The following is a 15,657-nucleotide window of genomic DNA, read 5'->3' on the forward strand; positions in this document are numbered from 1 at the left end:
CATTTAAACAATGCTCCCTGAAGGACAGAGTAAATGCTGAAATCAAGGTTGGAAAGTAAAAGCTTTTAACAATAGTGTAATGCTAATATGACATTTAATTTTTTTTCACATTAAAATATGATAACTGTATAAATTGTTTACTCTCACAAACACTGAGAATATAAATGTTCATCTTTGATATTTCCCAGTCATGCCTTTCTTAATATTCCTTTCAGGGTGCAGTAAAATAATGTAACATTTGGGGACAAATATACATAGTAACAATCCAAAACTGGATGCTAAGATAGCAAATATTTCCACTGCCACAGAAAATTTCCCAGGAGAGCTGACATAAGCTGGAATAAAAGAAATCCACACAGCCCAGAAAATCAGCATGCTGAAGGAGATGAACTTTGCTTCGTTGAATGTGTCCGGTAGCTTTCGTCCAAAGAATGCCAGGAGAAGACAGACAAAGGCCAGTAGGCCAATGTAACCGAGGAGCAGATAGAACCCAGGAGGCCATGGCTCTTTACACTCCACCACAATCTAAAGATGTTAAACAAGTATAAAAACAGGGATATTTTTATGAATATTTTTTATTTGTCTCTTACCACATATATAAATATAGATACAGATATGGATAATTCCATCTTTTTGGATGGTTCATGGCAATATCAACTAAATCAAGAAAATAAATTACAAGACTAAGGATTTCAAACAAGAATGAATACACTGAGATTTTAAATCATTATGTTTGGTTCCTCTATGTTACTGTGTGTTACTGGCTTTTGTGATGGTTGATGGCAATATGAAAACATAAATTACAGAATTCAGATTTTCAGTTCTTCATACTCACTTTTCCAGTTAAAGCTTGGTAGTTTGGGTTCCTGAATGGAAAGGGAGGTGCTCCCAACACCCAGCCAGAACAGAGACAAATCTGAGGGGAGGATAGGATGATAGAAGAATACCAGAAACACACAAACTGATCTTTAAATGACAGTGACTGTTCGTCCTACCTGAGGAGCTGTCGCACAGATGATCAGAATCCTCTGCTGGGATGTACCAAACAGCTTCCGACCCCTGGAACCAGGTACATTAGTCCGGAAAGCCAGGAGGACCACAATGGTCTTAACAAGGAGGCAGGACAAACACAGGACAAAGCTGATCCCAAATGCTGCCTGGCGGAGCCTACATGTCCACCAAGAGGGCTGACCAATGAACACCAGAGAACACAGGAAACAGAGCTTGAGTGACAGGAGAAGCAAGAAACTTATTTCTGAGTTATTGGCCTTGACAATGGGTGTATAGCGGAAACTGTGAAAGACAATGGTGATGATGGTAGTCAGTAAGAATCCCAACAGGGTGAGTGCAACCAGGATGATTCCCATGGTGTCACTGAAAGACAGGAATTCTTCTTCCCCTGCAACACATTTCACTTTTTCTTTGTCTGACCAGAAGTACTCAGGACATTTTGTGCACTCACTGGAACCTTTGGGAACAAATAAAACAGATATATGATCACGTTTTCATAATTTTTCCACTCTGCAACATTTCTGTTACTGTAATGACCTTCTTGATTGCACTACATAATGCTAAAGGAGGATATTGTTTGTTTGTGTGTTTGAACTTATATAGGCTACCAGTCTGGTTGCTGATCTCTCCATCTGCACAGGGCAAACAATCAAAGCAGCATTTGGGCTCTCCTTGGCGTGTGGCCTGCCTGCTGCCAGGGGGACATGGAGCACTACACTGAGATACAGGAACCTGAACAAGGAACACAGAAAGGTTTAATAACGGGCATTGATATGCAGTTTCTAACAAACTGACATGGTGTATCAAAGACTTTTCCCCATTTAAAGTAGAAAAAAAAACAAATGAAGAAATGAGTATTGTTTTTGTTTTTTTTGTTTTGTTTTGTCTGTTTTGTCCTTAAGAGTTGACATAATGAAATATCTTGATGTATGCTCAATCATCCAGGTATGTAAATTCCAAAAAGTTGACATGGATGTAACGTTTTCAGTGGGAGAAAAGTTTTGTCACTCAGTCTCAGCTGACTGCAGGGTTCCTTACCTTGTAAACAGTACCTTTGCTCAATGACTGAAACTAGCCCACTGAATGAACAACGAGCTGTGAGGTCAGTTTCTTGATCATCAATATGTGGTTGTTCACAATTGATCAACAACCACTGATCAAATAATTGTCTATCATTGATCAATGGCCATGAATACTATTCGCAGAGTTGGGGAATGGCTGCAATCACAGCATTGTAAAATGGTGAAAGATGTAAGGAAACCTGCAGTCAGGTGGGACTGAAGAAGTCAGTTGGATGAGTGATGAAACATTTCTCCCACTAAAAACACTATGTCCAGATTAACAGAACCAACTTTTTGGCATGATTGGAAATCCTAGATTGGATTGGAAACTTCATTATTTCACATAGTGGAATTATGAGATTGTTGTCCAGAGTAAAAGAAAAATAATTTAAAGGCACAAAAATAAATATTTTGAGGTTAACTCTGACGTACCTGAGATTGCTTTTTTGTCCAAACAATAGTGTTTTTCACTATCTTCAACTGCTGTCCTTGTGGAACTGAACCATCATAGCTTCCAACTTTGATAAAGCTATGATAAAAAACGGTAAATTATTTCAAAATGCATTCTAACCAAATAATACATGCAATAGAACTGCATCATGAAATAGAAATATTGCATATTTTTGGTGATTACGTTCACTGTTCAATTATATGCGGAAGTATTACATTCCACCTGATTTTATCCTTGCTGCTCTCCTGCCAGTTAACAATGTCATAAAGCGGGACTGGCTCTCCATTCGAGTCAAAGTATATTTTCTCATCAAACTGGTTAGTGAAATTCACCATTTTCAGATCTTGAAGAAACTACAAGAAAAGATCATTAGAAAATATTTTAAAAACCTACAAAAACACATGAGATCACATTAACACTGCTTCCCTGAGTGAATGTGTTAAATGCAGAGAGGAATTTCCCTACGGGGATCAATAAAGTATAAAGTATACATTATCCTCATGGTATATTTTGTTATAATTTCACTTACCTGACCATTTGCAAATGAGTTGTGCATCTCACATAATCCCTCATTTAGTCCTGTTGAGTCACACTTCAAAAATTTGTGAAGAGCATGAGCAATGGTGTACACAGCTTTATACACATTATAGGAAATTCTAACCTGAGATACATCACTATAACTGCTGTCAGTGTATCGCAAATCCTCTGAACCTGTGCACACGGGTTTTTCCTCCACTCTCCCATTAAATAAACAATCATCTCCGTTCCTGTTGTAGTGAAAACTATACATATCAGTGAAGTTATCAACAATATTTGCTTCATAGTCTTTGGGTCTTTGGCTTTCAAATTCTAGCTTGCAACCAAAATGTTCTTCCCAGAACATATTGAAAAATTCCATTCCTGGTTTGGGAGAGGGTCGGACAGTCAAAAGAAACTCTTGAAAGCCTGGGATGTTGACTCCGGGGAAAGAGAACCCCAGTGTTCCCACTAGGAGAGGGTGGAATTCAGGTGAGGCTAGCCGGCTAGAGGTAACCCAAGCTTCACTTGCTATCCACTGTATCCCAGTCACATTCCTCCTAGCAAGCTGGATAATATTATGTAATCATGAAAACAGACACAATTTATGTTGCAGTTTCTGTCTTATAATAGTTTTATAAAATCAAAAATGTGAAAAAAATGTGAGTATAAAGTTTTATTTTAAATCACATAATAAATCAACAAACATACTTACTTCTAAAAGCAGATCTAGCAGTTCCACTTCTGTAGCAAACACCACCACAACCCGAGCAGTTGAACTCTGCAGCTTGTCTGCTATTTCTTTTATCTCAGCCACTGTGGGTGATGTTGGGATAGTGCGGTGATATGCCACACACCCACCTTCTTTTCTAAATTGAATAGAGAATGCTTGTATGCCATAAAGGCTGTAGTCATCCTGAAAAAATAAATAAATAAATACACACACACACACACACACACACACACACACACACACACACACACACACACACATATATATATATATATATATATATATATGAAAGATTTATAAGTCATGTCATAGCACTTAAAAAAGATTTTGATCTCACCGTTGTGCCTAGTGTGCCCACCCAGAACCAACCAAAGTAAGTGACAAGATTTACAAGACCTCTAACTTGAAAGACATCACTTGGCACAGTTCTCAAGAATGATGGATACAAGCGCTTGTCAGTAAGACAGGTACAAGTGGCAAAATAACTCACCTAGATGGAAAGTGAGTTCATTTTTATCATTGAGAGAAAACACAAATCAAGTATATAACATTAAAAAACAAAGCTGTGTGGTGTATTACCAGTGGTATGTTAAAAGGTCCAAGTGTTTGAGCTATAGCTCTTGTGGGGGAAGAGGATGCAAGACCAATCACAGCAGGCACAGGAGAATAATACAGACATGTGGATGACTGGTTTGCTTTTGTCTCTTCTGTTGCATTTACTTTTATGTCATTTACAGTTTTTTTAAGACTATTCAGCATTGTGGTATTAGCTTTAATACAGCCCTTTTTTTGTGTTAGCATTCTTTCCTTTTGTGTTGTTTCACCAGTCTTTAATGCTTCCATTTCAATACCACTGTCAGTTTCTGCTGTGTTTTCTACCACACTGCTGATAGCTTTAGAGTGACCGAGTAAGGACAGAAGAGCCTGCAGGCTGTTATGGATGTGGTTACAGCTGTCCATAATCCAGTAGCCTAGTTTAACACCTGGTAACAGACTTGAATTACAGTTAATTTCCTCCACTGCAAATATCATAGCCATCATCCAACGAAAGCCCCGTTGATAAAAGCTTTAAAAAAATGAATGAATTAATTAAAAGTGGAAAAAGTATTTATTTTATCATACAGAAATCAACCTCATAGGAACATGGAAATAGTATCAAAATCAGCAGATATTAACAGTACCTTTGCACTCACCGGCTGCAAGGTGTAGTTTGGGGTTTGCTGTTGTAGCTGTACTGTGGATTAGATGCAACATGCAGTGGAAAAAAACCCCCAATGACAACATCGCCATCAGAGTGCAAGGCTAAGAGCTCGCTGCCTCCCAGCTTTACACACTGAGGTAAATTAGAACTAACGTTTCTCACTTCTCTGATCCTTAAACCAGGCTGTGTCACAGCATCTCCCTCCACACTCAGTAGTTTTCTTTCACCTACAGTCTGAGGAACATCAGCGCAAACAATACAAAGACAAGTAAAGATACAAAAAAGCAGCCAAACACAATTATCAAAAAGGGTGCAATGCATAATCCACTGTAACCCCATAAAAACTATGTGTGCTGAGAAAAATACTCCTCCAACAGAGTCTGTGACAGGCTCATGAGGTGCATTAAAAACTGCCATGTTTTTTGACATTACATCATTTCGTGTGAGTCATCACAAGATGACCCAATCACAGCAAACTGCATGCAACACAGTTCACCTGAACCTTGAGTTATTAAACTGAAACACTGTCATCCTAGGGGTAACAAAAATAAAATATGTCATACATATTAAAACAAAAACACAGGAAATTAATAAGAATGATTCCGTTTGTTCTATCCATTTTTCTGAGTTTTACAATCATCATGGTAAGATGAAGCAATTTAGAGCAATTAAAGAATAGTTTATTGGTAGTGGTAAAATGATTAAAAGAAGAAATATACATGTTTGTTGTTAAGTATTTATGCTTAAGTAGTCGGGGAGTCGGATAAGCTAGAAGCAACACAGTTTTTTGACCGTGTGTTGCCATTTTAATCTTTTCTGGAACAAAAGTACCTGGTCTTGTATGGGCAGAAATCTGTGCCATCAGAAACTGAATTTGAATAAGTTAAATTTGAATTTGAATTGCTCAGACTGAATCTGAATTGTAACTTGAATAAATGCTTTTGAAAACTGAATTTGAATTAGTCTAATTTGAAATTCAATTTATGGTTTGAAAGTGATCATTACTAAATTGAAATTGAATTTTATATTTTGAAAATGAATTAATTTGCTTTGAAACTGCATTTTATCCTTTAAAAATTCAGCTCTCGAATAATTTCAGTTTCACTTCTCACCATTCAGTTTCAGTTCTACAATTCAATTTCAGTTCCAAAATTCAGTTTTTTTGGAACTTACATCCGGTTCCGGTTCAAGCGCAGATTAATAGAACTACGTTTTACTAGCGGGAATCTACAGCGTCTTGAGCTGAATTAAGACTTCAGAAGTCATTAGTCATGTCGAATGACCAGCAGATAAACTCTCAGGTTGGTAATAAATGTATTACATGTATAAGAACAAGCGTCATGTTAACAAATGATAGCCGTACAGTAACTTTTATGCTTATTCTAATTTTTGCCTCATAACTTTTGCACTGTCCACTTCCTGCTGTGACAAAACAAATTTCCCACGTGTGGGACTAATAAAGGTTATCTTATCTTATCTTATCTTATTGTAGCTGTTAGCTAAAAATGCTAATTTAGCGTAGTTTGCCCTGGATTCAGCTTTGACAAACAAATATGATCGACTGTTTCTAGCAGAATTCCAAAGTTGTCATCTTCTACCCTCTCAGAGTACCCCCTCTGTATGCTTGCAGATAAACTGGGTGTTTTGCATGTTTCCCTACTGTAGGGAAACATGCAAAACGGTGTCCAAACCTTTGTGTTTTAGCTTTATTTATGTCTTACACAGCATCCCAACTCTTTAGCTAACTTAATAACTTTAGCTAAAGTGTAATTCATTAGTGCAGCATTACTGGATCACCTCTGTTTGAAGTGATATAATATGATATACAACTATAACTGAAACAGTAAACTTTGTAAATAAGCAAACAACACTTCTCATTCTCTAAACGTTTGGCCACAGCTATAGATTACACTGTCAGCGCTTGTTCACTCTTGACAATAATTACATTTCTAAATTCTCTTTGTGCATTTACAGGTAAACAATATCTAATATTTTATCTAAATGACTGCTTTGTCTTTGAAAAGGGTGAAGAGCCTGAGGCCGGTGACAGTCCAGTTCTACTCTAAGAACATCCTTACAGTGGCTCACAGGACAAGGCCACATTACTGTCCTGCCAGAAGAGAACAGAAACTTCAGAGTCTTCATGCAGCTCAACCACACCTGTCATATTCCATATGACAGGGGTCTCAAACTCCAGTCCTCAAGGGCCAGTGTCATGCAACTTTTCCATGCCCTCGAGGACTGGAGTTTGAGACCCCTGCCGTATGGTGTTCATGCTGTTTTCTACCACACAGTTACAGCATGTCTGACTGCCTGTTCAGCATATGCAAAAATATATGATGAGTTTAAGCATGTGATGACTAAGGCCTTCCATTATGGTGTTTGTCATCACATGTCACAGACATCTGGATGATCATTTGGAATAAACAAGAAACTAAAAACTTGTTACTATTATTATTATTATTATTGTTGTTGTTCTTATTTTACATTTTTCATTGTTAGGCATTAGGTTTATTTGTTGTAGTCCTTTCCAACTTCTTTCCCTCTTCCATGTTACTGTGGCAGCTTGTCAGCATCTATTTGGGTTTGGAAGTGGAACAGAAAGTAAGGAAATCCAAAGTGCCATTAAAACCAGAAGAGGTTCTTATATTTAAGAAGAAGGGATTAATTCAAAAGAAATGGCTTCAATGCCATATTTTATTTAGGAACCCTAGAGAGCACTTTGCAAAATAACACATTCTTATAATTTCACCCTCAGATGAGCCAAGCTACAACTGTCAGGGAAGGTGATGTAGGTACAGAGCATATGACAGTGGTTAAGTTAATGTCTCTTGTCTAGATGAAGGCACAAGAGGGATCAATGGCAAGGCGTAGAGATTCAGTATCTTCAGTCTTCAGTGGACACTCCATTTCTGGCACAAAACACCTGTAAAAGATGGTCGATTTAGGAGGTGACCCGACAACTTCAGCCTGTCAAACATAGTAATGGAGCAGTATGCTTTAAAAAAAAAAAATCTAATTAAGCATGCACTCAGTACTCTAAGAATTATTATGGTAGTTAAACAGTGATAGTTGTATATCATATTATATCACTTCAAACAGAGGTGATCCAGTAATGCTGCACTAATGAATTATACTAACTATTCACTTTAGCTAATGTTATTAAGTTAGCTAAAGAGTTGGGATGCTGTGTAAGACATAAATAAAGCTAAAACACAAAGGTTTGGACACCGTTTTGCATGTTTCCCTACTGTAGGGGTCTCTGCAAGCATACAGAGGGGGTACTCTGAGAGGGTAGAAGATGACAACTTTGGAATTCTACTAGAAACAGTCGATCATATTTGTTTGTCAAAGCTGAATCCAGGGCAAACTACGCTAAATTAGCGTTTTTAGCTAACAGCTACAATAAGCATAAAAGTTACTGTACGGCTATCATTTGTTAACATGACGCTTGTTCTTATACATGTAATACATTTATTACCAACCTGAGTGAAAGAAATCTCCGTCCCGGGTTTCTCCATGGATCGGGTTTCCTCCAAGGCGTGAGCACCGATAAGCAGAGTTCTGTATAAAATTAATTATTCAAAGTAAGCTCAGGTATGCCGTTCAGCAGGTTAGTTACAGCGCCGGGAGTAGCTTGGGAGAACAAAATGACACGGAAACTGCTTCAGGTTGCTCTTCCAAAATCAACTCAAAGGTTTATTCAGTATACAACAGTTTATATAGAGGAAAAAAAAGGTTCGTGTGTCAGCAGATTCTCAGTTCAAACCGGTACAGACCAAATAAGGAAACGTCTTCCTGCCTTCTGAGCAAAGAAGTATCCTTTGTGTAGTTTATCAGTTCAGCTACAATTTATGATCATTCCAGCAAAATACACTCCTAGACATAGAATACAGAGTTCTTTCATTAGTGAATTCTGAAACAAACCACCTGGCCTTTAACAAGCTCTTTTCTAGGAGATAAAGAAGGGAGGATGGGAGTAAGGAAGTGGTCTCGTCTCTGTGGTATTTTCGACCTTGGGGTACCAGCCTGTGAGTCTTACACATCAATTCTTGGGTCACAGAGAAAGAGAAAAACAACTAGTAAATGGGCCTTATTGAGTAACAGTTTTCCTGTATAATATCACTATAAAACAATATCCTGTAAATGCTACCATGGTATCAAAATATCACAACAGTTCCCTCCTTTTATCATGAAATGATAACATAGTATAAAGACAGAATGTAATAACATAATATAAAGACAAATCATAAATGTGAAACAAATCATAAATGTAACTAGTCCTTCGAGTAAGCTTAATATCAAAAATTCTGAGAGCGTATACATGGTATCACACAACAGACAATAATTATCGAAAACATGCGGCAACGGTTACAAAGGCTACAATTAGTTCCTTCCATTTTCCAAACGTGTCCTGTAGCCACTTATCTAGCCACTGACCGTGGCCTGTATTGGCAATTAGTTCTATCTTCAATGCTTCAAGTCTATTCATAGCTTGTGTGAATGAACCGTTAGGGGCGGTATTATTGGGAATGAAAGTACAGCATACATCAACGGTCACTAGACCACAGGTACCGGTCCAATTAACAGGTAAGGCTAGTCTAAGAGTATTGTTGCACAACCAATAACCGTTAGGGATTGCTCTAGTTAGGTGCGTGACCATGTGTGATTTAACTAACTCCCCCCAGTCAGTATCATTTAATACACCTTCTGGGGGAACAATGATCGATTCTCCGCTCAAACTTGAACTGTGTGTGTGTTCCTCCAGATATGATAAAACTTCAGCCACAGAGACAGCTAGCCATGTCTCATTACAGCGTGCACCTGGGGAGTCAGAGAAAAATGTATAGTTATCCTTTGTATAATCTATGTGTGTGTCTGGGCCAGTTAACTTTAGTCTGCGCAGACATATCATACTAGTATTAAAATGGAAAGGGATCTGTCCTAGGGGTAGTGAGGGCTTTAACCTAGTCTTAGGGCGTTTCATTGGGGCGCAGGTCCCTGCCGTGTCATCAGATAACTTCAATAATTCGCCTAATGGAGTCTCAGGGTTAGTTGGTGTGTGTGTGTGTCTAAGTAAGCAGTCGAGAGGGCTCAGAGTCAACTGTAAAGTGTCTTTAAGGAGAGCATTATCTCCGCCGATTTTCTCTAGTCCCTCAGTGAGGGGGAAACCGGATATGGGGTATCCTATTATTACCTGTTCTGGATTACCCTTTGAACAGACATAACAGTTACTGTTTCCTAAATCACGAGCGGCTGTTCTGGCATTTTCATACCAGGAGTTGACTCCTGCTCTAGAGGGCGCATAAAATGGTTTATTAGTGGCGTCTATGTTGCCATTTACTGATTTTAGGGAACGTAAGGAGCGTACTAGGTTGGTGTCTTGCCAAATGGAGCATGAGGTATTGTCAGCAAAATACGACCTGCAGAAATGTGAACATGGTTGCAGTCTACAATACAAAATAGCAAAGAAAAATCCTAAAGTTAATGCGATAGATATGATAAATAACCTAAATATATAAGAAAAACAGTTCTTCAGTCGTCTTCTGGCCTGGTCCCAGGTTAGAGAGACATAGAATAAGCGTCGTATGATGACAATGGGCATTTCATTTTCTCCATTATCAGGATGGAATGAGTCTAGCTTTATCAGATTAGACATCCTGTGGTACTCTCGGCTTTCTGTTCCTGCTGGATGTTTGAGTACCTTGTTGTTGTTCAGGTGAAGCATCAAAGAGCTCTCTGAGTCTTGGCTCTTTCAGGCGTTGTGTGTTAATCAGTGATTGCGTGTGTGTAGGTGTATTGGATCCGGGCGCTGGCTCGCCGGAGATGTCATCTACCCGTTGTGTGTTTATTTGTTTTGGTTCCGGGCGTTGGCTCGCCGGAGACGTCGTCTGCTTGATCCGACGCCTGAGATGGTCTGGTTGGGCTGGTCTTAACCCTGCTGGCATGAATCCACTGAGGTTGTCCGTCTGTGAGGATGCTGGTTCTTCGTCACTGCCAGTACAGTCTGGGGGCTGGAAAACGCGCGGCCTCCCTGAGTGTCCTTGGTTTTAGCGACTTCACCAACACCGCATCTCCTTGTCTCCACTGGTGGAACTGTGGAGGGGAGAGGCTGAGAAAGACAAACTTTCTGATAGTTATTATTCAGTGTTTCTACCAGATTGTGAACATAGTCGGACAATGCAATATACATCACCTTCTACTAGCGGTGCCCCTCTGGAAGCTGACCATGGTGTTGGAAATAGTCTTATTTCAAATGGAGATAATTTGGTTACTGCAGATGGAGTCATAATGTATGAAATGGAAAATCTGGTTGTGGTAAATGCTGATGTTTCGCTTTTGGTCTCCCTACATTAGTTCGTGCACATGTTAGACAGGTTGCTAATATGCTTTTTACTGCATGTGATGTTTTCTCAATTACAAATCTTGATTTTGATTTTATTGCCATTATTACCCCTCTTTGTCCGACATGACTCATACCGTGAAAATGTCGGACAAGGACTGGCAGTAGGCAAGATGGGAGGGTAATCAAACCCTTAAGATTTTTTATATAGGCCATCTCTGTCATCTAAGGTACAGTCATTATTCTCCCAATAGGTGTAATCACATGCAGAGGCTTGCTCTTGTATGAATTTTAAATCAACATTTGTGTCTAAATAGTCTGGGAGTGTAACAAGTGGCAGCTGTAGGGGCACAGATAATACTTCCTGTGGAGGTGGGAGCTGTGATGCAGCTGCAGCCTTGGCTGTCACGTCTGCTAAGGCATTACCTGTTGCTTCGTCTGTGTCAGCTGTACTGTGTCCTTTCGTTTTTACAACTGCAACAGCCGATGGCAGCTGTATAGCCTGCAAAAGTCTCTGCACAAGATCAGAATTAGCAATCGGTTTTCCATCAGCAGATCTAAATCCTCTTTGTCTCCACAATGTGCCAAAGTCATGTACAACGCCAAACACATAATCAGAATCAGAATCAGAATCAGAATACTTTATTGATCCCTGGGGGAAATTATTTTTTGTTACAGTGCTCCATTTTAAACCAACATTAAGACAAGACAGACAATACGCTAACTAAGAATAGTACAATATATACATATATATACATACATACATACATAAGTCACTTATAAATAAATAGTTGGAAAAGAAACATGTGTAGCTGTAGCAGCAAACAGTGTGTTAAGTGGATGCATTGTACAGGGAGATGGCCACAGGCAGGAATGATTTCCTGTGTCGTTCAGTGGTGCTTTTCGGTAATCTCAGTCTCTCACTGAACGAGCTCCTGTGACTGACCAACATGTCATGGAGTGGGTGGGAGGTGTTATCCAACATTGTCTTTATCTTGGACAGCATCCGCCTCTCCGACACCCCCTTGAGGGAGTCCAGCTCCATCCCCACAACATTGCTGGCCTTACGGATCAGTTTATTAAGTCTGTTGGCATCTGCGACCCTCAGCCTGCTCCCCCAGCATGCAACAGCATAGAGGATCGCACTGGCCACAACAGACTCATAGAAAATCCTCAGCATTTTCTGGCAGATGTTGAAGGACCTCAGTCGCCTCAAAAAATAGAGACGACTCTGGCCCTTCCTGTAAAGTGCTGTGGTGTTTTTAGCCCAGTCCAGTTTATTGTCAATGTGTACTCCAAGGTATTTATAGTCCTCCACAATGTCAACACTGACCCCCTGGATTGAAACAGGGGTCAAGTGTTTCCTGGTCTTCCTGAAGTCCACGATCAGTTCCTTGGTCTTTGCCACGTTGAGCTGCAGATGATTCTGCTCACACCACGTGACAAAGGAGTCGACCACAGCCCGGTACTCTGTCTCATCATCCCTGCTGATGCATCCAACCACCGCAGAGTCATCAGAAAACTTCTGAAGATGGCAGGTCTCTGTGCAGTGGCTGAAGTCTGTGGTGTAGAGGGTGAAGAGGAAGGGGGAGAGGACAGTCCCCTGTGGTGCCCCTGTGTTGCTAATCACCTTGTCAGACACACACTGTGGGAGACGTACATATTGTGGTCTTCCTGTCAGGTAATCAACAATCCAGGACACCAGAGAAGCATCCACCTGCATCGCTGCTAACTTATCACCCAGGAGGGTCGGCCTGATGGTGTTGAAAGCACTGGAAAAGTCAAAAAACATGACCCTCACAGTGCTCGCCGGCTGGTCCAGATGGGTGTAGACACGATTGAGCAGGTAGATGATGGCGTCCTCTGTTCCGAGACGAGGCTGATAAGCGAACTGAAGGGGATCCAGATGTGGTCTTACTATGGGTCGCAGCTGGTCCAGGATGAGCCTTTCCAGGGTCTTCATGATGTGGGAGGTCAGTGCCACGGGCCTGTAATCCTGGGGGCCACTGGGACGAGGCGTCTTTGGTACAGGGACGAGGCATGATGTCTTCCACATCACCGGGACCCTCTGCAGACTCAGACTCAGCATAAACAGTTTATGAAAGACTCCACACAGCTGGGGGGCACAGGTCTTGAGGACAAGGGGACTCACTCCGTCTGGTCCAGCAGACTTGCCTGAGTGAAGTCTCCTCATTTGCATCTCAACCTGGTATTGAGTGAAGGTGATGGGTGGGGGAGGGGTGTCAGGAATCTCACAGGAGGCAACATAGCGGCTGTCCGTGTAAATTGTCACACGCTTATCCACATGGAGCTCACAGGCGCGTATTAAAGCCATGAGCTCTGCTTTTTGTGCTGAGTGAAATGGTAATGAGTGAGCCTCTAGTATGATGTCAGGCAATGTCACCACTGAATAGCCACAAAGAAATGAGTTGTCATTCGGCCTTGAACAGGACCCGTCCACATAAACCGTGGCTGAGTCTGGGATAGGTGTTTGCTCTAAATCTGGACTTGGTGCTGTGGATTCCTGTATACGTGTCATGCAGTCATGATCGTCAAGCCTGTCTGAGCCATCCTGTCGGTCAGAAGAACACAGCATATGGATCAATAAATGTGCTGGCGAATTGGGTGTGCTGCTCGCTTTTATGGTGAGGTTTGCTGTGGAGGTCAGTGTAGCTTCATAACCTGAGCGACGTTGTGCAGTCATATGTTGTGTAGTTATGTTTGCTAGAATGGTCGTGACCTGGTGATTGGTGTGTAGAATAGTGTCATGTGAGAGTGTGAGCTTCTCGCAGTCCCTTATCATGATAGAGCAAGCTGCTACTGCCCTTAGGCAGGCCGGCATTCCCTGAACTACTGCTGGCAACACCTTTGAGTAGAAGGCTACTGGACGGTAGCCACTGCCATGCTCTTGGGCCAGTACACCTGTGCAGGTTGTGCCGTTCTCTGTGACATACAGATGGAATGGTAAGTGGTAGTCAGGCAGACCCAAACAAGGGGCGGAGGTCAGCGCTCCCTTTAATGCATTGAAAGAGGCAGTCATTTCTGTGGACCACAGTATTCGAGGAGGCTTGTCTTTTTTACAACAGTCACGCAGAATGTGGTCATGAAAAGAACAGTCTGGTATCCACTGTCTGCAATAGTTCACCATGCCTAAGAAGGACAACATTTCCTTCTGTGTAGTGGGCCGAGGGACGGAGGTCACAGCTTTGACCCTGTCTGCAGTCATGGAACGTTTTCCGTGAGACAGTGTGAATCCCAAATATTGAACAGAAGTCTGACAGTACTGCATTTTCTTTGCTGATGCTTTGTGGCCAGTCTGTTGGAGGTGCTGGAGAAGCATGTGTGTAGCAGTTTGACATAGTTCCTCACTCGGAGCACAGAGGAGGAGGTCATCCAGTACAGCCCTCCGGAGGAGTGAAGCTGTCCAGGGTAGCACGGACCACCATTGAGAAAGCCGCAGGGCTGTCTATCATGCCTTGGGGCAAACGAGTCCAAGTGTACTGCTTATTTCTGTGTGTGAATGCAAATAACGGCTGTGTGTCTTCATGCACAGGTACTGAGAAAAAGGCGGAACACAGGTCCACCACGGTAAAATGTATAGCTATGGATAGAATAGATGTCAATATGCTGGGAACGTCTGAGAGGTGGCAGAGGCATAATGACTGCATTAATTTGCCTTAAGTCTTGTATGAAACGCCATACGCCAGGTTTGTTAGGCTTTGGCACAGGATTGACAGGAGTGTTATATGGAGATACTGTGGGCTTTATTACTCCTGTAGTCAATAAATCTCCTATGATGACATCTAGGGCTGAGGCTTTTTCGGCAGAAATGGGACATTGCTTGACATATACTGGCTTGTTGTTTTTCAGCTGTGCGTGATAAGGTGTGCAGTCAATAAATCACTGGTGTGAGCAGTTATCATGTTGTTGAACAGTGTGAGAGAGACAAAAGTGTGGCTCCCAGTCATGGGATTACCTGGTAGTGGCGTCTGTACACGTTTTTTTTTTTTTGGCACAGTGTGTGACATAGAGTACCGGACAAAAAGGATGTTGAGTTCATTCTCTGCTGAGGCGTCCAGCTGACACAGAGGCTGTTCCTTCTCCATGATGTCGGTGCATAGCAAAGAAAAAACATAAGCTGTTATCAGTGTCAGCAAACATTTCACCCTTTGTGTTAAATGAAATACACAAATTCATTTTTGCTCTGGGTGTCTGCGGCTGCTGGAAAACTGAGCTAAATTTGCACCTCTAGCTTGTCTACCTTGTGGGTTAAAATTCGGGTTGTAAGGCTGCCTAGATGTGGAGCCATTATTGCGTGCTTCTTGTGGTTGCCAGTTACCT

The 15,657-nt window shown here is 41.2% G+C and overlaps 2 protein-coding genes across 2 annotated transcripts; both read right to left on the minus strand.

The window, feature by feature from the left end:
* Window positions 1-168: 168 nt before the first annotated feature.
* LOC146654239 (extracellular calcium-sensing receptor-like) lies at window positions 169-5,026 on the minus strand. The gene is made up of 7 exons (XM_085380780.1): window positions 4,949-5,026; window positions 2,746-2,876; window positions 2,505-2,601; window positions 1,620-1,743; window positions 996-1,468; window positions 836-916; window positions 169-525 (listed from the first exon to the last, which is right to left on the minus strand). Exons 1-7 carry the CDS (start codon window positions 5,024-5,026, stop codon window positions 169-171), a joined length of 1,341 nt encoding a protein of 446 aa, XP_085236906.1.
* LOC146654240 (extracellular calcium-sensing receptor-like) lies at window positions 2,931-4,732 on the minus strand. Its single transcript, XM_085380548.1, has 4 exons — window positions 4,597-4,732; window positions 3,755-3,855; window positions 3,053-3,607; window positions 2,931-2,984 (listed from the first exon to the last, which is right to left on the minus strand). The coding sequence occupies exons 1-4, from the start codon at window positions 4,730-4,732 to the stop codon at window positions 2,931-2,933; spliced, it is 846 nt and encodes a 281-aa protein (XP_085236674.1).
* Window positions 5,027-15,657: the final 10,631 nt, after the last annotated feature.

Source organism: Rhamphochromis longiceps, linkage group LG14 (assembly GCF_057381845.1).
Source record: "Rhamphochromis longiceps isolate RC_006_pf linkage group LG14, R_longiceps_female_GT1.1, whole genome shotgun sequence".
Lineage (NCBI taxonomy): Eukaryota > Metazoa > Chordata > Actinopteri > Cichliformes > Cichlidae > Rhamphochromis > Rhamphochromis longiceps.

Coding starts and splice junctions, on each gene's coding strand:
- LOC146654240 (XM_085380548.1), bottom strand. CDS start 4,732: ATGGACAGCTGTAACCACATCCATAACAGCCTGCAGGCTCTTCTGTCC. Junction 3,856..4,596: donor AATGGAAGCATTAAAGACTG/GTGAAACAACAC, acceptor CATCACCCACAG/TGGCTGAGATAAAAGAAATA. Junction 2,985..3,052: donor ACTCATTTGCAAATGGTCAG/GTAAGTGAAATT, acceptor TGATCCCCGTAG/GGAAATTCCTCTCTGCATTT.
- LOC146654239 (XM_085380780.1), bottom strand. CDS start 5,026: ATGTTGCATCTAATCCACAGTACAGCTACAACAGCAAACCCCAAACTA. Junction 2,877..4,948: donor CCGGTGAGTGCAAAGGTACT/GTTAATATCTGC, acceptor CTTTTCTTGTAG/TTTCTTCAAGATCTGAAAAT. Junction 917..995: donor TCTGTGCGACAGCTCCTCAG/GTAGGACGAACA, acceptor TCCTCCCCTCAG/ATTTGTCTCTGTTCTGGCTG.